Source organism: Plecotus auritus (genome assembly GCF_963455305.1).
Source record: "Plecotus auritus genome assembly, chromosome: 2".
In the NCBI taxonomy this organism is placed as follows: Eukaryota; Metazoa; Chordata; class Mammalia; order Chiroptera; family Vespertilionidae; genus Plecotus; species Plecotus auritus.
Window position 1 is genome coordinate 9,081,897 of NC_137771.1, and position 26,366 is coordinate 9,108,262.

The 26,366-nt window shown below is 47.6% G+C and overlaps 2 protein-coding genes across 5 annotated transcripts in view; one reads left to right on the plus strand and one right to left on the minus strand.

Annotated features, from left to right (window-relative positions):
* The window catches only part of DNAJC16 (DnaJ heat shock protein family (Hsp40) member C16), a 30,535-nt gene extending 13,640 nt beyond the window's left edge, over positions 1 to 16,895 (plus strand). For 2 of the 3 annotated variants that reach the window (XM_080657897.1, XM_080657896.1), the window contains exons 6-15: positions 793 to 897; positions 1,580 to 1,738; positions 7,878 to 8,008; positions 8,849 to 9,032; positions 9,809 to 9,991; positions 10,143 to 10,219; positions 11,080 to 11,160; positions 11,264 to 11,362; positions 12,923 to 13,093; positions 13,555 to 16,895. In XM_080657897.1, the coding sequence (XP_080514023.1) occupies positions 793 to 897; positions 1,580 to 1,738; positions 7,878 to 8,008; positions 8,849 to 9,032; positions 9,809 to 9,991; positions 10,143 to 10,219; positions 11,080 to 11,160; positions 11,264 to 11,362; positions 12,923 to 13,093; positions 13,555 to 13,948 (1,584 nt within the window). In that variant the 3' untranslated portion in view covers positions 13,949 to 16,895. The remainder of the gene's footprint in view (positions 1 to 792; positions 898 to 1,579; positions 1,739 to 7,877; positions 8,009 to 8,848; positions 9,033 to 9,808; positions 9,992 to 10,142; positions 10,220 to 11,079; positions 11,161 to 11,263; positions 11,363 to 12,922; positions 13,094 to 13,554) is intronic. The other variant, XM_080657898.1, reaches the window with a different exon arrangement.
* Positions 16,559 to 26,131, minus strand: AGMAT (agmatinase (putative)). Of its 2 annotated transcripts, XR_013960033.1 has the most exons (8): positions 25,712 to 26,131; positions 24,193 to 24,395; positions 22,291 to 22,339; positions 20,836 to 21,031; positions 19,955 to 20,134; positions 18,573 to 18,657; positions 17,692 to 17,835; positions 16,559 to 17,034 (listed from the first exon to the last, which is right to left on the minus strand). XR_013960033.1 is itself a non-coding variant. In XM_080657899.1 (7 exons), exons 1-7 carry the CDS (start codon positions 25,981 to 25,983, stop codon positions 17,762 to 17,764), a joined length of 1,059 nt encoding a protein of 352 aa, XP_080514025.1. In that variant the 5' UTR covers positions 25,984 to 26,131; the 3' UTR covers positions 17,430 to 17,761. The 2 variants fall into 2 exon arrangements, 1 of the variants encoding a protein (XP_080514025.1); XM_080657899.1 differs by lacking the exon at positions 16,559 to 17,034 and having other exon boundaries at positions 17,430 to 17,835.
* Positions 26,132 to 26,366: the final 235 nt, after the last annotated feature.

The following is a 26,366-nucleotide window of genomic DNA, read 5'->3' on the forward strand; positions in this document are numbered from 1 at the left end:
CATTCGATTAAGGTTAATAGATTAAGGTTAATTGAGAATTACAGTCTGTAATTAAGCAAGAACCAAATTTGAAAGCTCATTTTTTAAAATATATCCTATGATTTTTTACAGAGAGCAAGGGAGAGGGAGAGAGAATCAGAAACATCGATGAGAGAGAAACATCCATCAGCTGCCTCCTGCACACCCCCTACTGGGGATGTGCCTGCAACCAAGGTACATGCTCCTGACCGGAATCGAACCTGGGACCCTTGAGTCCGCAGGCCGACACTCTATCCACTGGGCCAAACTGGCCAAGGCGAAAGCTCGTTTTTAAATAATATGGTCAGTAATTATTTTAGAAAAGATTATGCTTTCAGAGTTGGAACCACATAAAAATATGAAACCAACATTTCTTTCTTTTTAATAGTTTTAGTCAAATAAAGACAAAAGCTTAGTTGTCTGCATTTCTTTTTTTTTTTAATATATTTTATTGATTTTTTACAAAGAAGAAGGGAGAGGGATAGAGAGTTAGAAACATCGATGAGAGAGAAACATCGATCAGCCGCCTCCCGCACACCTCCCACTGGGGATGTGCCCGCAACCAAGGTACATGCCCTTGACCGGAATCGAACCTGGGACCCCTCAGTCCGCAGGCTGACACTCTATCCACTGAGCCAAACCGGTTTCGGCTGCATTTCTTATTTTTTACAAAATATTTTACACATTTGATTTTATGTAATTATCTGTTGATTGAATGGTAATACAGTGGTTAAAAATTCAATATTGAAATTAACATCCTCTTTTCAATTGAAGGTTACAAACAAAAATTATGTCCAGTTCCTCTCTGGCTGGCAGCAAGAGAATAAACCACATGTCCTTCTGTTCGACAAAATCCCGGTTATACCACTGCCATTCAAGGTACTGTGTGCGCTGGGGTAATGTTTTCTCTTATTTCCGTGGGAAGAACTTGTAGCCTGAGTGTCCTTTCGTAGGTAAAAGCTTATCCCATGAGAAATGTTCAAAGACCAGAAATTTGCCTTAAACCCTGAGCAGCTCCTGATGCTCTTGCAATGCTGTGCTTTCCACACACATGACGCATTGAATCTTCAGAAGAACCCAAGGACCTAGACATCACCCCTGCTTTATAGACCAAGATCCTGAAACTTCGCGTGGTTTGTAACAACCCAGGTCTCCCGGCAGTATGGGGAGTATTGAGTCCCTGGCAGCCTGTCTGACTCCACACCTGCCCTCTGAGTGATACCCTGGTCTGCACTTCCAGCACACCTGGTTGTCACTGTGGCATGAGATGGTCACTGCCATCTTACATAGTTGGGGTACAGGTAATTCCTCAAACACTCCCTGCCTCTCACCCAGTGTACATCTCAGTAAGATGATGATTTTCTCTATCTGAATGAGAAAATTTGTGTGGAGCTTTGTTTGTGCGGGTTTCATACATGAACACCAGTGTACAAGGGTGTAACAGCCCACGTGGGGCTATACAATAAGCTAGTGTTCATCTGATGGAAGAAGTCACACTCGATTTGTAATTTACATGCTGTGCTATCGATGTCATTTCTTCCTCTCTGTTATGCCCTAACAGCTGACTGCTTTTGCACACAAAGACTGTTTTTTATTTGGATATGTATATGTCGGTTTGAGAGGCGTGGAAGAGATGACGAGGCAGTACAACGTCAACGTCCATGTTCCCACCATCTTGGTCTTTAAAGAGTACCTAAACAAGCCTGCGGACGTTATCCAGGTACGTGAGAGCCAGCTCGTTTCACGATTGCCCTCGCATTTTATCTCGGGCCTTCATGTAAACAGAACAGCAAAACTGAGCAAAGCAGGTGAGAAGAAACTAGCTTTTCATTTCTTCCTTCAGAGGCACAGAATTTAAAAACAAGTTTGTTTTCCATCTGATTGGTACTCTTTTGCTCTATAACTAATCTTTTTTTTTTAATATGTTTTTATTGATTTTTAGAGAGAGGAAAGGAAAGGGATAGAGAGATAGAAACTTCAGTGAGAGAAACATCATGAATCAGCTGCCTCCCACACGCCCCCTACTGGGGATAGAGCCCGCAGATCATGCTGTGCCCTGACCCAAAATCTAACAGTGACTTCTTGGTTCATGGGATGAGGCTCAACCATTGAGCCACACTGGCCAGGCATCTAAAGATAATCTTTTGACAGAAAGTAGAATGCCAATTGCCAGAAGCTGGGGGAGTAAGGAAAGGGGAGTTAGTGTGTGATGGGAACAGTTTCCATTTGGGAAGATGAAAAGGTTTGGGAGGTGGGCAGCGGTGATGGTTGCAGAACAATGTGAAGATACGTAATGCCACAGAATTACACACTTGAAAATGGTTAAAATGGTAGGTTTTATGTTGTGAATATTTTACCACAAAAAATCAAATAATAAACTTTTTCCCAAAAAATGGGCTAAGAATATGAACAAAATTCTGAGAAGAGATTCAAGTGACTAATAAACTCCTTTAAAAATTAAATCTCATTGCCCTGCCAGTGTGGCTCAGTGGTTGAGCATCAACCTATGAACCAGAAGATCACAGTTCGATTCCCAATCAGGGTATATTCCCGGGTTGCGGGATTGATCCCCAGTGTGGAAGCAAGAGGCAGCCGGTCAGTGATTCTCTCTCATTGATGTTTCCTTCTCTCTCTCTGCCTTCCTTTCTGAAATCAATAAAAATCCATTTTTTTTAATTAAATCTCACTAGTAATGAGAGAAAGGCAAATTTAACATTTTCTTCTCCCATCAAATTGTTAAAGATTTTCAAAATAAAAATACTCAGAAGTGTTGAGGGTAGAAAGAAACAGACACTCTTCAAAATTTTCAGAGAAGCAATTGGGTGGTAATCAATCAGCTACCTCAATTCACTCATCAAGAGTACTCCTGAGTCCCTGTCATGTGCCAAACATTGCGCTGTGTATGGGGATCCAGCCCCAAACAAAATCAACAGAATTCCTCATCCTGTATTCTAGTGGGGACCACAGACAGCATAACGTACTCTGTTATGGTATGTTAGTGGTAAGTGCTGAGGAGAAAAATAACGCAGGCAAGAGGAATGTGGAGTGTTGGGGAAGAAGGTTTGCATTTTAAGGTAAGGTCATGCTTGAGTAAAGACCTAAGGGAGACGAGTTTACCTTTTAGGAATCTCTCCTAGGGGAATAGGAACTCAGACAGAATTACATACAGAGATGTTAAGTATCACTCATAATAGCAAAAGTGAGGGGAAAATATAAATAACCAACAGCAGGATAATTATTGGTACACTAGAGGCCCGGTGCACGAAATTCGTGCACGGGGAGGGGGTGTCCCTCAGCCAAGCCTGCACCCTCTCCAATCTGGGACCCCTTGAGGGATGTCCGACTGCCCGTTTAGGCCCGATCCCAGTAGGATCACTGGCTCCCAACTGCTCGCCTGCCTGCCTTCCTGATTGCCCCTAACCGCTTCTGCCTGCCAGCCTGATCACCCCCTAACCACTCCCCTGCCAGCCTGATTGATGCCTAACTGCTCCCCTGCCAGCCTATTTGCCCCTAACTGCCCTCCCCTGCAGGCCTGGTTCCCCCCAACTGCCCTTCCCTGCAGGCCCGGTTGCTCCCAACTTCCCTCTTCTGCCAGCCTGGTCACCCCTAACTGCCCTCCCCTGCAGGCTTGATTGCCCCCAACTGCCCTCCCTTGCAGGCCTGGTCCCTCCCAACTGCCCTCCCCTGCTGGCCATCTTGTAGCGGCCATCTTGTGTCCACATGGGGGCAGCCATCTTTGACCACATGGGGGCAGCCATCTTGTTTGTTGGAGTGATGGTCAGTTTGCATATTACTCTTTTATTAGATAGGATTTCAAGCAGGGACCTTATATAGCCATTTAAAATGGCAATTCAAGAGTACTTAATGGCCCTAGCTGATTTGGCTCAGTGGATAGAGCGTTGGCCTACGGACCAAAGGGCCCCAGGTTTGATTCCAGTCAAGGGCACGTGCCTGGGTTGTGGGCTCTATCCCCAGAAGGGGATGTGCGGGAGGCAGCCAGTCAATGATTCTCTCATCATTGATGTTTCTCTCTCTCCATCCCCCTTCTTCTCTGAAATCAATAAAAATATTTTTTTAAAAGAATACTTAATTATGGGGATTATCTTCATAATAGAACATTAAAGAGCAAAGAGGATGCAAAATTGTATATTCAGTTTAAACACTGATCTCAAGTTTATAACACCAATGTGTGTGTGTGTGTGCGCACATGCACGCATACAAACAGGAAAGCGAAATAAATAGGTGAAAACATTAGTAGTAGTTATCTCTTGATTATATGTTAATATTTGGATTTTCAAAAATCCCTATAATGCCCTAGCCAGTTTTGCTCAGTGGATAGAGCCTGCAGACTGAAGGGTCCCGGGTTCAATTCTGGTCAAGGGCACATGCCCAGGATGTAGGCCCGGTGTGGGGTGTGCAGGAGGCAGCCAATCAGTGATTCTCTCTCATCATTGATGTTTCTCTCTCCCTCTCCCTTCCTCTCTGAAATCAATAAAAATATGTATATTAAAAATATGTATATCCTCGGGTGAGGATTTTTTTAAAATTGTTTAAGAAAAAAAAGAAGGAAACAAAATGACATCAAATACATACCTACCAACAAGTGAATCTAAAAATCAAGTGAATAAAAAATCTGATGAACAGAATAAACTGGTGAATATAATAGAATCAGGGATATAGAAAGGGAGTGGACTGACAATTCTCAGGGGGAAGGAGGTGTGAGGGGTGCAGAAAGAGACTGGACAAAAATCTTACACCTATGGATGAAGACAGTGGCGGGGGGTAAGGGCATGGGGTGGGGTGGGGAATCAGGTGGAGGGGAGCTATGGGGGGAAAAAAAAGAGGAACACCTGTAATAATCTGAACAATAAAGATTTATTAAAAAATAAAAAAATAAAAAATAAAGTTATTATTGATAGGTAAAAAAAAGAAAAAACAGGAAATCCCTATAATGAACATGTATTCTTTTATATTTTTTAATGTTATTTTTAAAAAATCAATAAGGACCCTTTGGCCTTCTCTTAAGGCTAGAATGAAAAGAATGAGAAATTCTATTTACTGATTTGAGAGAGAGAGATACATTGATTTGTTGAATCTTAAATGTGCCCTGACCAGGGATTGAACCTGCAACCTTGGCTTATTGGGATGCTCTAACCACTGAGATACCCAGCCAGGGCCAAGAAATTTTATACAATTTTTTATTTCACTCAGTAATGAATGTAGTACTGCTGTGTAATAAATTCAGAGCCAGCTCTGACATCCAGAGTTAGTCTTTGTCCTTGAGCAGCTCACAGTTGGGGAGGAGAGAGACCTAATGGCAATTCCTGTCCACTGTAGTAGACGTCTCACTTAGATGGGTGCCATGTGAACATGGAAGACAAGCACCTGAGACTAGGGGGGTAAGGGAAGGTGCATCGGAAGGAAAGAAGAACAGGTATAGGAGGAAGGTAATGAATTCAGCTGTGGACATAGTGAACTGGGACTGCCTACGGAAGTCTGAGGAGAGATCCATCAGGCAATTGGATACAGGGATCTAGATCTTAGGATGAGCTGGGGATAGAGGTTTGTGGGTCATCAGTGAATGGTTAGAAGTTGGAGTCTGAGTATGGGGAGATCTCCCAGACATCGTATGTGAAGTAAGAGAAGGGGCCAAGGACAAAATCTGGACAACCACCAGCAAATGAAAACAGGGGTGCCTGCCGGTGCCTGAGAAGAAGCTGAGAGAGAGTAGCAAGAAAACAAATGCCGTTGAAGGAAGAGGCAGAAGGTCCCGTCAATCGAGGTTAATCTGTGAAGATGGCCTAAAGTGCTTTTTAGTATTAGCTTCTACTCTGGAGACTTGTCATTCACTCCTTCCCCAGGGAAACTTGTAAATGAAATGCAGTTGCAAACTTGCTGATACGGTGGATGCTTCACCAGTTTGCTCTTTAAGGACGTAAAAGTGCGTGCTTACCATAAACCAAGTTCTGCCAACGACGAGTGGCTTAGTGTGATGCTAGAAGCAGCAGTTATTTCGCGGGGCCCAGTTAATGTGTGTTCAGTGGGTACACAGTATTCACAGCCACGTCGTCATTTACTCATGCTCCTGTTCATGGACACTCCGTGCCTTCGGAGCAGCGGTGCCATGACCAGGACGTGTGTCCAGTGTCCGGCGCTCAAGTTTCTCTAGCACCACAGTTTTCAGAATGTGGTTCACAGACTCCAGGGTGGCGAGTCCCAGAGGCCCTTGAAGAGAGTCTGTGAGATCAAAACTGTCTTCATAACCTCAGACATCATTTCTCGTCCTTTGGGTTGATGCTGGCACTGTTGGTGCAAAAGCAGTGGTGGGTGAAACGACCAGTGGGTAACAGCGTGCGTACACCCCGCCACCAGTGACCGTGTTTTTCTTCCTCAGCCCTGTCCATGAAAACAGCAAACACTCATTTACTTTATAGCCTCGACAAGCAGTAAGAAGTCTTAACTTTACTGATAAATAAATCGGCCCTTGAGTACACGTCTTTTGGTGTTTTTAGTATTCTGTGTGACAAAATGGGAAGTTTGCGTAAAACAGTCTGCTTGACGTCGAAGTGCAAAGGTTGTCTTGAGGACAAGTGCCAGTGTGATTGTGAGATTTGAACTAGAGGGGATTTTTCTATTTCATCCAAATTTTCCAATTTAATGAACTTCTTTTTTTAACTTTGCGACATAGGTAGTGATTCCCCCTTGACACACTGATAATGGTTATTTGAGTCTTCTCTTGTTTCCATGATCTACCGGTGATTTGTCCATTTTATTAGCTCTCCCAATGAACCAATTTTGGCTTTGTTAATTCTGTGTTTCTTCTTATTCTGTATTTCTTGTGTCATTGATATCCATTTTTATCTTTATATACCCTTTTTCTGTGTTTATCTTTTTGCTGTTCTTTTAAACTTCTTGAAACAAATACCTAATTCATTAATTTCTGTTATATTCATTTTAATATTACCCTCTAAGTACTACTTTTATCTGCATCTCAAAGTTTTGATAAATAGTATTTTCATTAATCATTCAAGTTCAAAATATTTCCTAGTATCTGATATATTTTCTTAGGTCAATAGGTTATTCAGAGTGTGCTTCTTAACATATGGGGATGTTCTGGTTCACATTTTATATTGATTTCTAGATTGTGGTTAGAGAACCTGCAATATATGGGGTGGGCAAAAGTAGGTTTACAGTAGTTTGTATGGAAAAAATATACAACACAAGAGTAAATAATATAAGAATAAACTCTCTGTTTCGTGTACACACAACTATAAAACTAATTCCCCCCACACACCTGTATAATTTCAGTCCTTCAAAATGTATGAAAGCTACTAATAACAAAGTGGTCATACAGTTTTGTAGTCTGTCTTATATACTTAACTAAAGGCCCAGTGTACGAAATTTCATGCACTAGTGGGGGAGTCCCTCAGCTGGGCCTGCACCCTCTCGTAGTCTGGGACCCCTTGGAGGATGTCCCGGGAGCGGGCCTAAGCTGGCAGGTGGACATCCCTCTCGCAGTGCAGGACCCCTCGTTCCTTACCACCTGCCTGCAGCGGAGGTGGGAGAGGCTCCCACAACCACCACTGCACTCGCCAGCCGTAAGCCCAGCTTCTAGCTGAGCAGTGCTCCCCCTGTGGGAGCGCACTGACCACCAGGGGCCAGCTCCTGCATTGAGTGTCTGCCCCCTGGTGGTCAGTGCATGTCACAGCGACCCGTCTTTCTGCCGTTCGGTCAATTTGCATATTAGCCTTTTGTTATATGGGATAGCCAGGGTGAGCCTCGTTTTTATTGAGTTGTACATAAAGCTCATTTGCAGTGAGAAAACGAATAAAGTCAACTATTTCTTGGTTTTCTTCCAGGCCCCACATATGAAGAAAGAGGTCATTGATGACTTCATCACCCAAAACAAATATCTATTAGCAACCAGGCTCACCAACCAGAAGTTGTTCCAGGAACTCTGCCCCGTGAAGCGGTCTCACCGACAGAGGAAGTAAGGCCAGGCTCTGTTGTCGTGGCAGTGGCGGGGCCACGGCGCCCTTTCCTACAGGCCATTCACACCTTCCCTATGGCAGTCGGAGTTTATTCTTATGTAGTAAACATTGACTGACAACTGTTACAGTAGTGGGGTGTATTAACTCAGGGTCCCTTAGGACTAAGTTTTGGATGTGCCAGCCCGCCCTCGGGGTCAGAGAAGATCTCCCTGCAGTGTAACACTTCAGCTGAGACCTGAAGGATGAGTAGACTTCAGCCAGGTGTCGGGGAGAGATGTTTCTTTAAAGAAGCATGGAGTACGAGAGAGTAACTCTTCCCACAATAGTGGGGTGAGTCTTTGCGGGTCTCGAATGGAGGCGCCACAAGGGCACGATCATAGGAAGTGCTCAGGAAATCTTGGGAGAGTGGATGGATGAGTGATAAGCTAAACTTCCCAGTGGAACCATTGCAAAGGAAGCCCTTCAGAATGAGGCTCGGCGGCCTGTGAGCTGAGAGGTCAGTGGCCCGGCCCGCAGTGGAAGAACCAGAGCAGATGGCTTCTGAAAGGCCCATCTGCATCCAGGACTCAGTGCCCATTGCCTCAGAAGACAGTCCGGAGTGTGGTAGAGGGTGGTCTGGGAAAACACCACCAGTCTGGGAAAGAAGTATGGCGGGAATGACTTGGAAATCTTCGCCCATTAGACTTGGACCACGGAGTTTCTTTAGTAAATGTATCCACGTCTTTAGTAAATGTAAACGGGGTTCCTTCATGAGCGCGTCCTCTCCTTCACCCTCACTTGCCATCACAGGTTCTAGTCGTGGCCTCGGGAGTGCTTACAGTGTCTTCTGTTGTGTGCAGGTACTGTGTGATTTTACTGACTCCTGAGGCCGCCAAGTCGAGTCAACCCTTTGAGGCCTTCCTGTCCTTCGCGCAGGCCAACGCACAAGACACATTGCGATTCATGCACGCCTACAGCAATCGGCAGCCGGAGTTTGCCAACGCCTTCCTGCCAGACAGCGAGACGTTCCGAGGGAAGTCGGCGGTGAGTCGTGGTCCCTGTCCTGGTCCTGGTCCCTGTCCTGGCCCTGATCCCTGTCCTGGTCCTGATCCCAGCTCTTCACGAGCACTGGCACCCGATATTGTGTCCTATTTCCTCAGGAGTTTTGAACACAAAGTCCAGGAAACCCAGAAATCTCTGAGCCTGTTTTGAAAGCCTACTCTTAAAAGTCGTTCACCCTGGTGACCACCTCCTAGATTTTCGGCCTTTGACCTTCACAGGAAGCACCTTTCCTATGAGTAGAGATTGAAGAGCATCAGTCCTTTTCACCAGTTTTGCCTATGGCAGGTCTAGTTTTGAGAAGTTTGCAGAATCTTCCTTAGGCTACCAATAATGCGCTGTCGAAATATCCCCTCCTGCACTCCCAGCATCCTGATTGATCTCTCCTTCCTTTCTCCCCTTTGTCATCACTCTCTCAGATGCATGACATTCTCTTCATCCTTCTGGTAGTCATGGAGAATCTCTCTAAAAACAAAGGGTTCCTGTGTTATAAAAATTAGTAAGAGGTTGTCGAACAAAGCTTATTAAAAGGAAGAGCTTTAACTTTAACAGAAGCTTCAGAAAGTCACCATAAAAAACCACCATAATTTCTTTTGTCAGAAAAATTTCAATCTCTCGTAAATGTTTTATACTCATCCACATCTGTTTGAGTTTATTGCTGACTTCCCTAGACCCTTTTCCCCATCCTCTCTGAAAAGAAACCAAACAACAGTGACGTACCATTCTTTGAGAATTCTGATGGTTTTTCTCTTTTCTCCCAGGTGTCTATCTTAGAAAGGCGCAACATGGGAGGCAGGGTGGTCTATAAGACCCTGGAGGACCCCTGGACAGGGAGCGAGAGTGATAAATTCATCCTTCTGAGTTACCTCGAGCAGCTGCGGAAAGACTCCACTCTTCTGTCCTCGGAAGCTGTGCTCCCTGACTTGATCGATGAACTTGCCCCTGTAAGCGTGTGGCCCAGGAGAGTGGGTGCCGGGCAGGGCTGGGGGCTCCCAGGGCCACGCAGAGGCTCAGCAGCAGCGCTGAGTTGGGGTGAGGACTTCCCGCGCTGGGGCTCAGGAGCTCGGTCCTGACCATCATTCCTTCTCTCTTTAGATTTTCCTCATTCGGTGGCTTTTCTCTGCTTCTGCCTACATCGCAGACTGGTTGGAAGACCTTTATTACAACAACTGGTAGGAATGTTGTGAGATTGCGTTTCTTTTGCTCTATTAATGGCAGGACTGCTGCTTTTCTGTAGAAAAAAGTCTCTTCTTCTTTGACTTGGGTGTATATTCAACATAGGCGGGTGGAAGAATGCTTACACATTTTCAACACCGTTCCCCTTTTCCTTTCTTTCCACAACTTCACTTTTTTACATTTGCTGATGGACTCATTCCCACCGTCTGCCCTTCCAGACACAGAGCCTGGGACTGTTCTCATCAGGGCCCAGCCCAGAGCCTGACACACATGTAGTCCAATGTGTAGGTGTACAGACCAGTCGGGAATTGATCGTTCCCTGCCTGATACATCGTAACTCCCCTTGACATTGGAATGTTCTTCCCGGCTCACGACGTGTATTTTTCCTTTTTACTGAATTTATTGGGGTGACACTGGTTAACAAAATTTTACAGGTGTCAGGGGCACAGTTCTTCAACACAGCATCTGTACCCTGTATTGTGTTCACCCCAAGTCAAGTCTCCATGCATCACCATTTACCGCCCCTGTTCATGCTCACAACCTAAATCCTCTATTGCCCCTTACTGTTTCCTTCCGCAGGATATATGAGGCACAGCCTGTAATACTGAGACACAAAATTAAACTTCAAATAAGCAATCTGTGAATCCTAACAGTCCGCGGGGACTGTCTGCTTTCCCCACCCCCAGGCACCTCTCTTCCTGTGGAAATAGAAGTGTTTATTGATATGAAAGCTTTTTGGTTTGTGGTGGTTTGGGGTTTGTTCTTTTGAGCCAGAGAGAGGAAACCTAAAAGCATTCATTGATGTCACAGCAGCCCGTGTAGAGTGAGAGGGGTAAGCTTGTTGTCTTCCTTTTAGGCGGGAAATGATCCCCCTCCTGTCCCTGGCCTTCTCCGCCATCTTCGTCCTCTTCGGCACCTTCATCATCCAGGCCTTCTGGTGAGTCCTCCATGGCTTCTCAGCGTGGCTTTCTGCAGGGAGGGCCCAAGCCTCATGGTGGTTTGTCCTCTTTTTTTGTAAAACTCCTTTTTTCTCACTTTAGTGATTCAAACTATGATCGAGAGTCAAAACATCCAGACAAAAGGAAAGCGCAGGAGAAGAGCGGGAAGACGATGCCCAGCTTCACCAAAGAGAGCACCAGGTTTGTCTCACCTTTCTCCCGCCAAGGGCCATTCGGATATTTATAAGATCACTCACGGGCCATACAAAATTATCAGCTTAAACATTAGCCTGCTATATTTGGTCAAACATTTAATTAACTCCTAATGCCTTGGCAGGGCCAGGCCATATGATTTTGAGGGCCTTATACGGTCCTCGGACTGGACATTCCCCACTCCTGGTCTAACAAAACACCACGCCCACCTCCCTGGCTGCTGACCCACAGCCCGTGTGGTCTCATAAAGCAGAGTTTGACTACATGTGTATATAGAACTCTGGTTCCCCTCCAGCTGTGGGAGGTGGGAACAGGGAAAGTCGCCGCTGAATCCTGTTCACTGAGACCCTCTCCACATGCAGACACTCGACCTCCTTCTGCTCAGTGTCATCAGTTTCTCAGTCTCAGGTTTAACAGTGAGGGCAGGAGACAAAGAAGCACATCAGAGAGATGCTAGATGAGCTGGAAGCAGAGAATGGTGCGTCTTGTCCTAAAGTTGCTCTGCTCCGACTGAGAATCTCTTTGTAGGCCCAGGACTGCCAAGCAGGGACCACCCAATTCTTCTAGTGCGTCGGGCTCTCTAATCTATATGCAAATTGACTGGATGGCAGAATGACCGGTCAGCTATTACGTGCGCACTGACCAACGGGGCAGACGCTCAACGCAGGAGCTGCTACCAGCCCACAGGCCCCCATCGATTGCCGATCAGGACCTGTTGGCCAACCTCTCGGTCCCTCCCCCCGGCCAGCCGGCTCCAATTGCCCCAGGAAGGTGGCAGCACCAGGGCCCCGATTGCCCTGCCAGTCACCCCACACACAGAGGGCCAGGCCTAGGGACCCTACCCATGCATAAATTTCGTGCACCAGGCCTCTAGTATTAAATAACATCTACTCTGGATAGAACATAGTGGGTGTTTGGTTTTTTAATATATTTTTTAATTCAGAGATGAAGGGAGAGGGAGAGAGAGATAAAAACATCAATGATGAGAGAGAATCACTCATCAGCTGCCTCCTGCAAGCCCCACACTGGGGATTGAGCCTGCAACCTGAGCATGTACCCTGACCAGGAATCAAACTCTGACCTCCTGGTTCATAGGTCAACACTCAACCACTGAGCCGTGCCAGCTGGGCCCTTTTTTTTTGTAGAGAATTTTTATGCGTTTATTTGAGCCAAACTGATGACATATCCTGGGGAGCAAGATCTCAGATGTTCCGAACATAGCATTTTCTTCCACTTGTTTCTTTTAAATGTAATGGCATTCCACTACCCTGATAATTTTTTTTTAATATATTTTTATTGATTTCAGAGTGGGAGGGTGGGAGGGCTAAAGGGAGGGAGGGAGAGAGAGAAAGAGAGAGAGAAACGATGAAAGAGAATCATTGATTGGCTGCCTCCTGCACACCCCCCAGTGGGGATTGAGCCTGCAACCCAGGCATGTGCCCTGACCGGGAATCGAATTGTGACCTGGTTCATAGGTCAACACTCAATCACTGAGCCACACTGTCTGGGCCCCTGATAACATCTTAACTCCTCCATATTCCTTTACAGCAGGATGCCTAAAAAAGGCTTTGTGGAGGTGACCGAACTCACGGATGTAACGTACATCAGTAACTTGGTGCGCCTGAGGCCAGGCCACATGAACGTGGTCCTCATCCTGTCCAACTCCACCAAGACCAGCCTCCTGCAGAAATTCGCTCTGGAGGTGTACACATTCACTGGGTAAGTGCATGTGAGAGAGGGAGGGACGGGGAGACAGCAGGCACATCTGGGAAGGAGGGGACTGGAGGGGAGTTACATCCTCTCCTCTTGGGCCAGAGGAGCTTGATCCGTGCAGCGCTGTGTTGGCTGTGACCTTTCTAAGCCAGAAGTCGGAGCCATCCTGAGGGCGCCTTCTTTCCCCCTTGACTTCATGCCCCCTCGGTCCTTCCCGGGGCCCTTTCAGGAAACTGACTATTCTCCAGCTCTTGTGTCTTTTCCTGGAGCCAGACACTGAGAGTGACGTAAGTGACACCCAGCAAGGGGTCGGGGGGTGGCGTGTCGCTGTTGGGGCACCCTCAGCTCCCACAGGATCCTGCGTGGTGTCTGCACCTGGCCCCACCTGGCGTGAAGCCTGTGCTTATTTGAACTGACAGGTATTTGTGTCAGGAAGCCCCTGAGTGCTCACTCTCTTCCCTCCACAGGAGCAGCTGCCTACACTTCTCCTTCCTGAGTCTCGATAAACACAGAGAGTGGCTCGAATACCTGTTAGAATTTGCTCAGGACGCAGCCCCGATCCCAAACCAGTATGACAAGCACTTCTTGGAACGTGACTACACGGGCTATGTGCTGGCTCTGAACGGCCACAAGAAATACTTCTGCCTCTTCAAGCCCCAAAAAATAGTGGAAGAGGAGGAAGCCTTGGGGGCATGTGATCTGGACTCCTCCCTGCCCCTGGGGGAGTCTCGGGGGAAACCCGGCAGCCTGGGGCCCAAGCCCATCAAAGGGAAACTGAGCAAGCTGTCCTTGTGGATGGAGCGCCTGTTGGAAGGCTCCTTGCAGAGGTTTTACATCCCGTCCTGGCCTGAGCTAGACTGAGGGGCAGCAGGGAGCGACGGGAACTCCCAGACCCTTTGCAGGCCCTGTGCACAGGTACTTGCAGGACTCAAACTATCACAACAGACAGACTCTAGATTTTAGATGATTCTTCTAGAGCAGTGCGAGAAGAACCTCTCCTTTGTCCTGCTTTGTCCTGTTCTAACCTAGGAGTGAAAATATTTTCCTTTGGGGTATTCTTTCCTGTCTGAATGCCGCACTATTTAAAATAGACCGCTCATTCCTCTTCCCTACCGTCCTGTCCCGCGCTCACAGCCCCTCCCCCATCCTGTGTCTGTGCCCGGAGAAGCACAGATGCTCGCCCTGCAGCAGTACCAGGACGGAACCTCAGGAGCCTGGTGTGCTGGTCGCTGGCCGGGTGTTCACCCGCCTCCCCGGTGTCCCCCCCACCCACCCCCCAGCCGCTGTGCTTCTGCTGCGGTGCATGCTGTAACAGTGGGACAGCCCACAGCAGCTTCTGGACCCACGGCCTGAAAGAAGCCTGGATCCACGCAATCTTATGTTTAGCAGTCTTTCTGGCAGTAAGTGGCTAAAGGGTATTTTGGGGGTATCCCCCTACTGCAGTTTGTCAGCCATGGTTTTAAAAGTATAGGGATGAGTGGGGGTTCTGCATGTGAGTTTGGGTTTCTTCCCAAGGCAAAAGAAGGGAGGGCTGGGCAGTGACTGAAGTGACCCCTTCCTGAGCGTCCCATCAGCCGCCTCCCCAACACGAGAAGTAGACGAGAGGGATCCGCACGGCAAGAAGTACTGTAACGACTTGAGCTATTTATGCGTATGTTTTAGATGCCTTTCTGCCTCTGTCAGTCTTAGGGTATGGATATTAGGAGCCATAACTTGAACCTTGTTCTCTGAACGTAGAGATAAGCTGCTATAAGCCAGTAGATGTTAAACTGAAGACACATTATTCCCACCTGCCACGAGTGGTGTCTCTTTAGTAAAATACCAGACACGTCTGTGTATCAAGGAACCTAACATTTCTCAGCAATCGTATTTTGAGCAGTTACCCCCAAAGTGCTGTATCTTCAAGTCCTCCTTTGTGACAAGTGAACCAAGACTTGTTCTAGACTCCTGTTTTGCAAAAGGCTTACTTTGAGCTCCTGGCCTGTATTTTGATGTCTCATCTTAATCATCTCACTCTTAACTTACAGCTGCTCCACCAGTAACAGGGTCGGTGCTGGCACCAGCTTGCTGAGCTCAGGGTGAGATGGACGCCAGGCTGGATCACTCCAGAGCTAGAGAGCTTACCTTTTCTCTTTAGGGCAGAACTACCCAGTGGGGTGTGGACAACCTCACAGTGTGGTCTGTTCCATTGTCAAAGTAGATGGCCCTTTAAGGGCAATTTGTAAAGTGCAAGGTCAAAATCAGTGATGGGACAAAATAAGTTAGTATTTTCTTTAATCATAACTGCTTTAAACTAAGCCATTTGGATCCCAAATGACTGAAATACCGAGCTACAGTGACAAGTAGTAAATTATTTGAGCCCAGGAATTTCTGTAGTTTTCATGGAATCTACAGCTTTATGGGAAAGGGGAAGAATCACTGCCAGGCTTCCTTCTCCACGTGGTCCTCTACAAGTGGGTGCTTACTCTGAGGGCCGCCTCTGAGGGCACCTGACCAGGCAGAAATGATCACGGGATTCATTTGGCTCCTTGATGCATCTGTCCTCAAAGTTATTTTCTGGGTCTTTTATGGCCAGGTTACTTAAATGAGTATGTTTTGCTTTTGTGGTAGATTTTAATTTCTGGTACTAATGGGATTCCTGACCATAATTTCTGAAAACCAAAACCTCCCCAGATTGGATTTTTATAAAATTTTATCATTAAAATAAAAAGCACCTTCATACAGCTGCACCTTCCATTGGCACTAAGAAAGGAAAGATAATAGGATTGAAAACATTCCTGGCAAATACTTCAGTCCACCAATTCTACAGATCTCTCTGGGGCAGGCATGTCTGCCAAGAGGACACTGGGAGCTCTTATTTTAAAACGAACTTTACCCTTGGCCACCAAGCCTTTCCTCCTGACTGTTGTTCCCATTAATTTGTTTGCTTTTGTGTCAAATGTATGAGCCATTGTCTGCTCAGCCAATGCCACCATTTCTCTTCCTAATGTATGTAACCACACAGACCCAGTTTTGGTTTCCACTTCCTACTTTTCGAATACCTATCTTCAAAAGACAACGTGGATGATTTTAGAGGTAGCTTTTTCTGGTTGATAGAGTCTACACATCATGTTTAGCAGATGGGGATGAAAACTGGTCTTAAAAGTCTTTGTAGAATACACACCCATTTACCAAATATTTTTTTCTTGCCAAGGTGTCAGGGCACGATTTGTCTAACACAGAGTTGGGCAGCCCCAGCTAAGCGGGTTCGGTGAGCAAGGCTGCCCTAATTCCCACTGGGCACCATGGTCTCGCTGCCATCACTCACTCACCATGAAACTTGACTGTGGTTTTCAAATAATAGGTTGATTGCCTCCTCATTCAGTACATAAATGTTTTCCTGATATAAAGAGAAATGGGATCTGAATGTGTTTGGATGATTTGCTTTGTTTGGGAAATGGGATTAGAAGCAAACACTCAAGAGAAAATTTTAAGGAAAACTCTTTAAAAGCTGACGCAAAACATTTTACCAAATGAAATGTTGCTCACATCCAAATACCTGCCACTGTCCCTTGTAAACAACACAGTGCAGCACCTGCTGACTCTTATCTGTTCCGTTTGTAATTATACTTTTGAGACAGATCTGAAAAGAAAGTGAATATTTTGCACTTTTGATACTCTTAGGAACAAATAACTTATTTGGCAAATGGTGTCCTTTCTATGTTGTTTTTGTTTTGTATTGTGAACATAACTAAAGCTGATGTTATTTTTGTTTTAAGAATATTACCGACTGGAAACAGAAATAAACTATTTTAATGTGTGATGATTACGGGTAGCTCCTGCAGCGAGATGATTTATCGTGGACACATTCCCAGCGAAACTGAATGTGCATGTGTCTCAGCACATGCTTACGATCAGCACTTGGCGAGTGCAGATTTCAGGAACTCCTGTCCCGGAGGCTGTGGCTGCTGGAAGAGCAGATAATGCAAAACAGATTGAGGAAGGGTCTCAGAGGGTTCTTGGGAGGCCAGCTGGTGTCGGCTGGTTTAGAAGGCATTTCGTGTACCCTCCTGGGCTTTTGAGTGGGAAGTTTATTAGGATCTTCGCGTGACTTCTTTCAAAGCCGGGATGGGGAACATCCGGCCCCAGGACTGTATAAAGCCAGAGAAATAATCTGGTCTGGCCCTGCCGAGGCAACCGCAGACAGGACTCGAGATTCAATAAATCTGAGTTTTTTTCATAGCAACGTAAATTGATACTAAGTGAATTATATTAAGCGGATGATGTTATAAATATCCATATGGCCCTTGGCAGAAAAGAGGTTCCCCACCCCTGCTTTAAAGGAAGATAGGGTAGAAATATGGAAGGTTTATACAGTATTATTTCATAGTCTTTTTATTTCATTCCTCCAATTTTTAGATAACTTTGAACTGACTTCTCCATCCCTTCCCCCTTTATCCTCCATCATCTTTCATTAAAGGAAGAAATCAGCACAGCACAAGCGCTACTGTGTTGTTAATTCAAACTCCTTAGAAATGTTAGCTGTCTGGATTCGAGTTCTGCTTTGTGCCCTGGTTTTACAGCCACCGGTGACACTTGGAGCAGGAAGTTTTATTGGCACATACTCTTTAGTACTGGCAGATACTTGAGAATTTGTCCTCGATGCAATCCGTTTTATGTTGACGAGCACGAGGTTCAGACGACTCTCACTTTGGGGAGAACACACAGCATCTCAAACAGCAGGTTGGCTGCCAGCAGGGCGGTGTTGCCTACAGAGAAGTAAACCCGCGTGAAGACCACCTCCCAGGCCACGCCTCTCAAGACCGCCCAGCCCTCTGCCCTTCATCTTCCTTTTCGGGGTCCCGCCTTCCGTATCTTTTCAGGGCTGGCCAGCCACCCCACAGACATGCTTTCTCTGGCATTCTGCTCCGTCAATCACTTGGAAATAGTATTTTTATTTTATTTTTTTTATTTTTTTTGGAAATAGTATTTTTAAATACACAAGGTTCTTTGTTTACTCTCAGAAAGGAAACCTATAATAATGGCATGTGGTGTATTTATTATCTATCCTCTGAGGCTAGTAGGCCTAACTGTAAGGTTTTCTAAATTAACATTATGAGGCTGGCATCTTCTTTGAGCCTCTCTCCTAAGCCAACTAACTCCGCACTTTATTAATTAGTAACTATTATTTATCCTTTGGGAATTCACTTTTCCTGAACTATCAGTAGGATGGCCGTGTGCCACCCTGTCACTAAACTGCAGGCTTGTTCCTGCCTTTTGCTGACGAGTGGGCACGCTAATAATACTTAGCAACCTCCAGGCGTTTTGTTAGGGCTCATTAGCTGTGTCTGTAAGGTGCGCAATAACAGGTTTATTTTCTTCACTGTAGGACGTACTCAGCAGGTTCCTGAGTTACACACAAGGACCCGTCCATCTGCTACCTACTAACTAGATTAATAAAATTGGAACTAGCAGCCTGTGGATCACAGGTTTCTTGTTTACTCACCAAAAGGGTCGTATGGCGGTGCGACTTCCACAAGGTCACAGCCCACCACGTTCAGGCCTTGACAGCCGCGGATGATCTCCAGAGCCTGTCCACAATCAAGCCACGTGGAAATCATTGACCACGAAAGAAAAACAGTGGAGGCCTCAGTGGCTTTCTCCCAACACGTGCCCACCTTCTGACTCGGAACCATTGCTTTCCCTCAGTAAGCATTTACCGACTGCCAGGCACCCTGGTGGGCATCCCAGCTGACCGATGCCCAGTCCCTGCTCCAGAGGGCTCCACAGTATGGTGATGGGGACAAGCAAGCCAATCATTTCAATGGCATGCACTAAGGACTTCAAGAAAAACAAGGGGAGCATAGGATAGGGACACGTAACAGCCGGAAGAGGTGGGGAAGGCCTTCCCAAGGTAGAAACAGTGCAATAAATTGACCAAGCAGCTGGGCAGGGACAGGGCAGCGCAGGCAGAGGGAAAAGGCACCAAGACGAAGAAGTACCCCGGCTCAGACACGGCCGGGAGACAGGGTCGGGAGGGGATGGTAGGAAGAATCGCTTTGTCTCGAGGAGTTTCCATTGTGCAGGTGCAAAGCCCAGAAGGACAAGACGCTGAGGAATGAGGTCTGTGTTTTAGAAATCTCTGGTGGGAACGGAAAAGGGCTTCGAAGAGGCAGTTGTCAGCATCCTTTCTTAGAGGGTATGAGACAATGGGTTAGGTTTAAGCCATCTTCATTTCCTCACAAGAGAAATGCGAGTACCTACCATTTATATATACCAGGCACTACGCTAGGCTCCAAGGACAGGGTAGTGAACCAACGGCCTTTAACCTCCTGGAGTTTGCCGTCTCGCTATAACCACGCTCCAGTCCTGGCTCCCTGCCTTTATGCTCAGCACATCCTCTGGGGAATTACTTGGGTAGTTCTAAAACTCTTGAACTACCTTGGTGGCTGGTTAATCCCACTGTGCATACTTTTTTAAACTCTAACCCCAAAATGATAGGCTTAATGTCCTTGAGAGGGGTACTACAATATTGTTCCCTGGACCAACTACAGCAGGACCAGCAGCAGGAAAATCAAATGAAGGACTGTAATATCCCGATGAGAAATGAGGGCCTTGGCTAAAACTCAGGCCTCAGGGAGTCAGTATTCAAACCTAGGGTGGCCCCAAGAACAGTAAAGGCAGACGTGCCCTGCTTTTAAAACCCTATCCTGGGAGGGGAAAGGGGATGCATGTAATACTTTCAACAATAATTATTTTTTTTAATCACTATTGTAAGAAAAGGGAAAAAATCCTATCCTGATTCCCGAAGACTCACCACAAGGCCCAGGAAAGCAGGACATTAAAAATCCTCACCCCCAGGAATGGTCACCGGTGGAGCCTCCGTACCTGACTAGGGGTGAGACCAGCAATTTCCGGGGTCCCTGTCCCTGGGGCATAGGCAGGATCCAAGCCGTCAATATCAAAGCTGATATACATGGGTTTGCCTCCCATCTGCTGCCTCACTTCTGCCATCAGAGGAACCAGCGACTTCATCCAGCAGTCTTCAGCCAGGACCACCCGGAAGCCCTGGGGACGGAGGCATGGAAGAGTGGCAGGTCAAGGCTTCTGCAGGGCACACTGCCTGGGCAGTTCCCTGTGCCAACCCCACGCTAAGTGCTACGCGCCCATCACATCGGACCCTGAACCTTCACGAGGAGGGAACTATCACCCCATGTTACAGGTGAGGAAAGAGGGGACGATGACGGGGGAGGCAGGGAGAAAGTCAAAGCTGACCTATGGAGACGGGATCAGAGAGAAGCTTGGCGAAAGCAAGAGCGAGGAACTCGGGACAGCTCCCCCGAGCGCTTCCTCAACAGCTCTGTCCAGAAGACCGGCCTTCGCATGGGGACTTGGGCTTTTCCTGTTGGGTCTTGTCCTATGTGTTCACCTGGGAGCCACTCTGCCCGGCGGGTATGAAGAGGAGAACTAAGGTGTCCCCTCGCCTCGGTGGGGACCTCCCCAGCTCTTTTCCAAGCCAGCAACACCCCAGGGGTTGGTTCGTCCCTGCTAGTCTCCGCACCCCAGCAATAGGCCTCCTCTGCCTTGTGAACTAACACCCTCGCTCCTCTCTGCTGTACATGACCCTCTGGGTGTAAACGCAGCCTTCCTCCCCTTTTCTGAACTTGCTTATTAAAGCCCCTGTGGAATCCATGGCTGCCACTGAGTGAGCAGTGGAGAGGAAGGCACTGTGCAGGCGGGGGACAGAGGGCAGGCATGCAGTCTGTCACCTGGTTCCGGCTGTATCTGTAGGGATCCAAGGTCATGGAAGAGCCCCTGATGCCAATCTGTACTACGCGCTTACAGTCCAGAAGTTTCTCCTCCACACACCGGCGGAAGGGCGTCCCGTGATAGATCTTCTCTCCCAGGGCCTTGTCAGCCGTGTCCATGTGAGCATCCACGTGCAGCAGCCCCACAGGGCCATGCCTGGTGACAGCAGGGCAGCTCAGAGGCCAGGCCTCCTCACAGGGACTGAGCACAGCCACCCGCCAGGCCACCAAAACTCGATGAGGGTGCAGAGCCCAGGAGGGGAGACCTGGCAACAGTTACAGGCCTTGCAACTGGTTTTCTGTCTTCAAATGACATAGCATCTCAGAGCAATAAACTCAGACAAGTCAGGCCCAAAATAGACATGTGCTTCAGCTGCCACCCACTACCTATCACCCAGAAGTTCCTCACTTACAGATGGGGAGAGCTGGGCGGTGACAACGAAGGGTGAGCTCAGCTGCCATCCTCCAGCTGTAGCCCCGAGAAGCAACCTGGACCCAGCTCTCTCACCATCGTCTTCATCAACCCTGCTAGCCACCCAGAAGAAATACACAATCCAAAGCAATGCTAGGCAAACACAGCCTTGAGAAATGACTGTACCCACCCACCCCCAAATCAGAATTCTACCCACACGTCTTTCCCCTCTATGAATTCTGGAGCTGCCACCAACGTGGCCCATCTGTCCCTTTCTCGAACTGATTCACTGTTAGTCAATCCCTGGTAGATTTCTGCTCCTGGGAAAGCCAGCTTCTCCCGGCTTTCCTGGGGAAGGGGCCCTTGCAGGAAAAAAACCAGGGCCGCTCCTCCCCAAGCAGCACCGTTGAGCCTGTCAATGTTTAGGGTTGGCCTTTGAGCAAAACAGAAACAAGTTGCCAAAACCGGTTTGGCTCAGTGGATAGAGCGTCGGCCTGTGGACTGAGGGGTCCCAGGTTCGATTCCGGTCAAGGGCACGTAACTTGGTTGCGGGCACATCCCCAGTGGGAGGTGTGAAGGAGGCAGCTGATCGATGTTTCTCTCTCATCGATGTTTCTAGCTCTCTGTCCTTCTCCCTTCCTCTCTGTAAAAAATCAATAAAATATATTTAAAAAAAAAAAAAAACAGAAACAAGTTAACTGGGGTTTGGGGCTCATCTGCCCCAAACAGAGGCAAACACCGAGCGTGCATCCCAGAGCAGACCCAGGCCAAGGGCAGGCGGCCAGAAGTGTTAATAATAGTCTTGACTTCTAGCTGGTGACTGACAGGGACGCCTGGAGCCCGACCTTAATTTTGATCCACAACAGCAACTCAGTCGGGAAGTTCCAATCATCCCCAATCACTTGAGCCAGCAGAGGTCACCTGATGCCATCTAGCAGCAAACAACTGATTTCCCAGCTCCTGAATTTTGAAACCTTGCTTGGGCCCAGGTAATTGGGACTTACTTTTTTGCCATGGCTTGCAATATAGGATATGTGATTGTGTGATCTCCGCCTGCAACAAGAAAAAAGAAAACATCTGAATGTGGATCAGAGGAGAGGACTGTGCATTACGCAGAACAATCCTCAACTTGCCCAATTCTGCCACCCTTTCTATTAGACTGAAGAACTACAACCCCAGCTAAAATAAGATTTTGTTCCGTGAGGAAAGGGACAGTTTGAAATTACATTGTCATTTAAAAGAAGAAGTTAAACAAATTAAGGCTTACAAGTGGAATGCCCAGAACTGCTCTGTCCAATAGAACTTTCTGCAATGAATGGACATGTTCTGTAAATGCACTGGTCAATATGGTGGCCACTAATCACATGTGGCTATTAAAATGGGGCTCAGGCAACTGAGGAACTGAATTTTTATTTTAATGAAAGCAATAATTAATAATTTATTAATTATTTAAATAATAGTGTAAGTTAATTTTAATAGACACATGCAGCTAGTAGCTACCGTATTGGATAGCACAGGCCTAGAAAAGTATTCCTATGCATACCTATTAATCATAATAGGCAACATTTATTTAAAATATATTTTTTATTGATTTTTTACAGAGAGGAAGGGAGAGGGATAGAGAGTTAGAAACATCGATGAGAGAGAAACATCGATCAGTTGCCTCCTGCACACTCCCTACTGGGTATGTGCCCGCAACCAAGGTACATGCCCCTGACTGGAATCGAACCTGGAACCCTTGAGTCCACAGGCCGACGCTCTATCCACTGAGCCAAACCGGTTAGGGCTAGGCAACATTTATTGAAGCTCTAAATATGCCAAGCACAATGCTGGGCTATTTGTATGAATTTTCATTATATGTCTCTCGAATAACAGAAAGTGGTAGGTGTTGTTATTATTATTCCCATTTTACAGATGAGGAAATGAGGCCTAAAAGGCTAGCGGGGGGTAGGGAGTGGGGAGGGGGATCTGAGATTTCAAATCAGGCCATCCAGAAACCACTATGCTCCGCAGGCTCTCTGCTTAGGCAAGCATTAATTTGCTATCCTGAAGGTTTGCGTCATTTTAACTATTTGTGAACCGGAGAGAAGTAAATGCTCCAGCGAGAGTGAACAAGGTAGGGGAGGGGGAGGGACAGCTTCCAGATACGTTGATGTAGACCCTGCCAAGGAGGAAATCACCCTGTTCTCTCAAAGTCATTAGCACAATGTCCTTGAAATAGTTCAAAGGTCACACCGAGCCCCCGTTGGCAGCCTTCCCCAGGCCTGGGATCCAGGGCTGGGACAAAGGTGAAGTGGGTGAGGTAGGTGATGCAAAATGTAAGGGATGCCGAGAAACCCAGTAATCGAGATCAATACTCTTTTAAGGTAACATTAAACAAAACAAATTTTCATGGGAAATAAAACTCTGATCCTGTCTCCCAGGCCCCTTTTCTCTGACTTTCCAGTGAGCCAAAGCAGCCCCCCTGGGCTCTGCTGTTGCTTTTTCTATCATAAGCCCCTCCTGGTTTCACTGTGCCCAGCTTTAACAAACATACTTTTAAAAAAAATAAAATAAAATAATCCATGACGAATTTTAAAGAAAGATCAGACCAGTAACGGTGCTGTTCTAAGCCACAGAGGAGCCTGAGACAAAAAAGGAAAATCAGGAATACTGTTGCCTTTTGGGGCACCCCTTAAATTTTGCACAGAGGCAAATGCCTCACGCTGATCTAATCCTGTCTGTCATCCTAGTCCAACATTTAAATACCCTCTCCCCCGGGATTAAGATACATGCATTAATAATGGGCTCTATGCTACTGTCCCCACATTCCCAGTGGCTTGCCCTGGAGAAGCAGCTGTGTTGGACGACAGGATAAGTTACCCCTGAGCACAGCCAGCTGCCCTTGCCCTTGCAGGTGCCATTACCCAAGGTCAGAGGCACACAGCCAGCAGCCACGATTTTCTGATAGGCCTCTTGAATTAGGCGGCAGCTGTCCTGAAGGTTGTAAAGATTGACATTCACGTCGCCAAGGTCTGCAACCATGAGGGACTGGAAGGGGAGGGCCCCCGTGCTGGGGTTGATTGTCCGAAGCATCACTGATTCTTCCCGGATCCGTCGGGGTCCAAATCTGGAAGAAGATGGAACGTCCTGTGAGTATCCCTAAAGGCTTAGAGGCCCCATCTAGGGAGGGGCTTCTCAGCCTCTGGACTGGTGGCATTTGGGCTGGATGTTATGGGGGCCCATCTTGGGCGTTGTAGGATGTTTAGCAGCATTCCTGGTCTGTTCCCGCTAGATGCCAGTAGCACCCCTTCCCGCTTAGTTCTGACACCCAAAAATGCCTCCAGACTCTGCCCAAAAAATACCTTTAAAAAAAAAAGATTTTTTTTTTTAAAAGAGAGAATAAAGGCACAGATTTAGGAGCCCACCCATTACCAACTTACTAAATGGTATTGGGTAACTTCCTAACCTGTAAAACAATGACAATATTTACCTTACCTCATTGTTGTGAGTGAAATGAAATTACCTATGCAAAGGGCTTGCACTTGGTAGACTTTTAATAAAGTGGCATTTATCATATAGACCGGCAGTCAGATGTATTGCTGCTGAGCTGAATCAGAAATAGCTGAAGCTCAATAATTAGAAAAATGAATTTTCCTATCTCTGACTTGAATTTAGAAAAATTGACTTAATTTGAGCAATTCTTCTTTTATTATTATTGATTGATGAGAGAGAGAGACATCAGTTTGTTGTTCCGCTTACTTATGCATTCACTGGTTGACTCTTTTTTTTTTTTAATATATTTTATTGGTTTTTTACAGAGAGGGAGAGAGAGGGAGAGAGAGTCAGAAACATCGATGAGAGAGAAACATCGATAAGCTGCCTCCTGCACACCTCCCCCACTGGGGATGTGCCCGCAACCAAGGCACATGCCCTTGACTGGAATCGAACCCGGGACCCTTCAGGCCGACGCTCTATCCACTGAGCCAAACCGGTTAGGGCTGGTTGACTCTTGTATGTGCCCTGACCAGGGATGGAGCCTGCAACCGTGGTTTATCAGGCCTCACGCTTTAACCACCTGAGCTACCCGGCCAGGGCCTTAATCTGAGCAATTCTTGCAGCAGGTGACCCCCGAGGTTTAGGAAGGGGCGACCAGCTTCTTCCATGCTCCAATGGACCCTGCCACTGTGCGCTGGCGTTACCCCCCGTCTCCACCCCCACAAGGCTGGGGATCACAGCATGGAGAGGCTCCGGTCAGAGAACCCCTTTTCTTTACCAGTGAAGGCCCGTCATGCTTGATAAAGAAGAAGGGAAATCAACTCTCAACCGGTTAGGGGCCCTTTGGAGCCAGGCGCCAGCTTCCAACCTGAGCAGAGGCACCCGTGCGCCTGCCCGGCTGGCCCTCAGGTTATCCAGCCACGTGTCCCTTAGTCCTGGGGGCCTTACCTCGCCCCGGGCCGGTTGGAAGTCCCCGTGTCCAGGGGCACCCCGACGAAGGCGGCGTCCAGCCCCTCCGGGGAGGCCTGCACCGGCAGCCGCATCATGGAACAGACGCCCACCGGCCGCGCCACGACTTCGGAGCTGGGGGGCAGGTTCCGGGGGGCGTCGGAGGCCTGGCGCCTGGGACCGCGGCAGTGATCGCCGAGCCCCGCGGCGGGACGAGCGACCCCACGGGCCCCCGGGCCCCGGGCGCAGCGGGACGCCAGCAGCCGCAGCATCCCCCCGCCCGCCTGGCCCAGCCTGTCCCCGCGGCGACCAGGGCGCCAGTGCCTGCGCCAGAGCCGGGCTCAAAGGGCAGGGGCGCCGGTGGATCGAGGGCGGGGGAGGGGCCCCAGGACCGGCCGTCTCTCCTGCACCCCTTCCTGGACTTTGGCCTCTGGCTTCTTTGATGAATGAAGTCAGGCCAGGGCTCCCTACTCGCCCCCACCGGCCCCGTCCAGGTGTGTCTGCGCCCCCCGAGGACCTTGGCAGCTTCTTCTACGCAGAGTAAGAGTTTTTAAAACCCGAGGGATTTGAAGGGAAACGACTTGTCTCTAAGCGAGAGCAAGTAAAAATGCCGTTTGGTCCTAGCTGGTTTGGCTCAGTGGATAGAGCGTTGGCC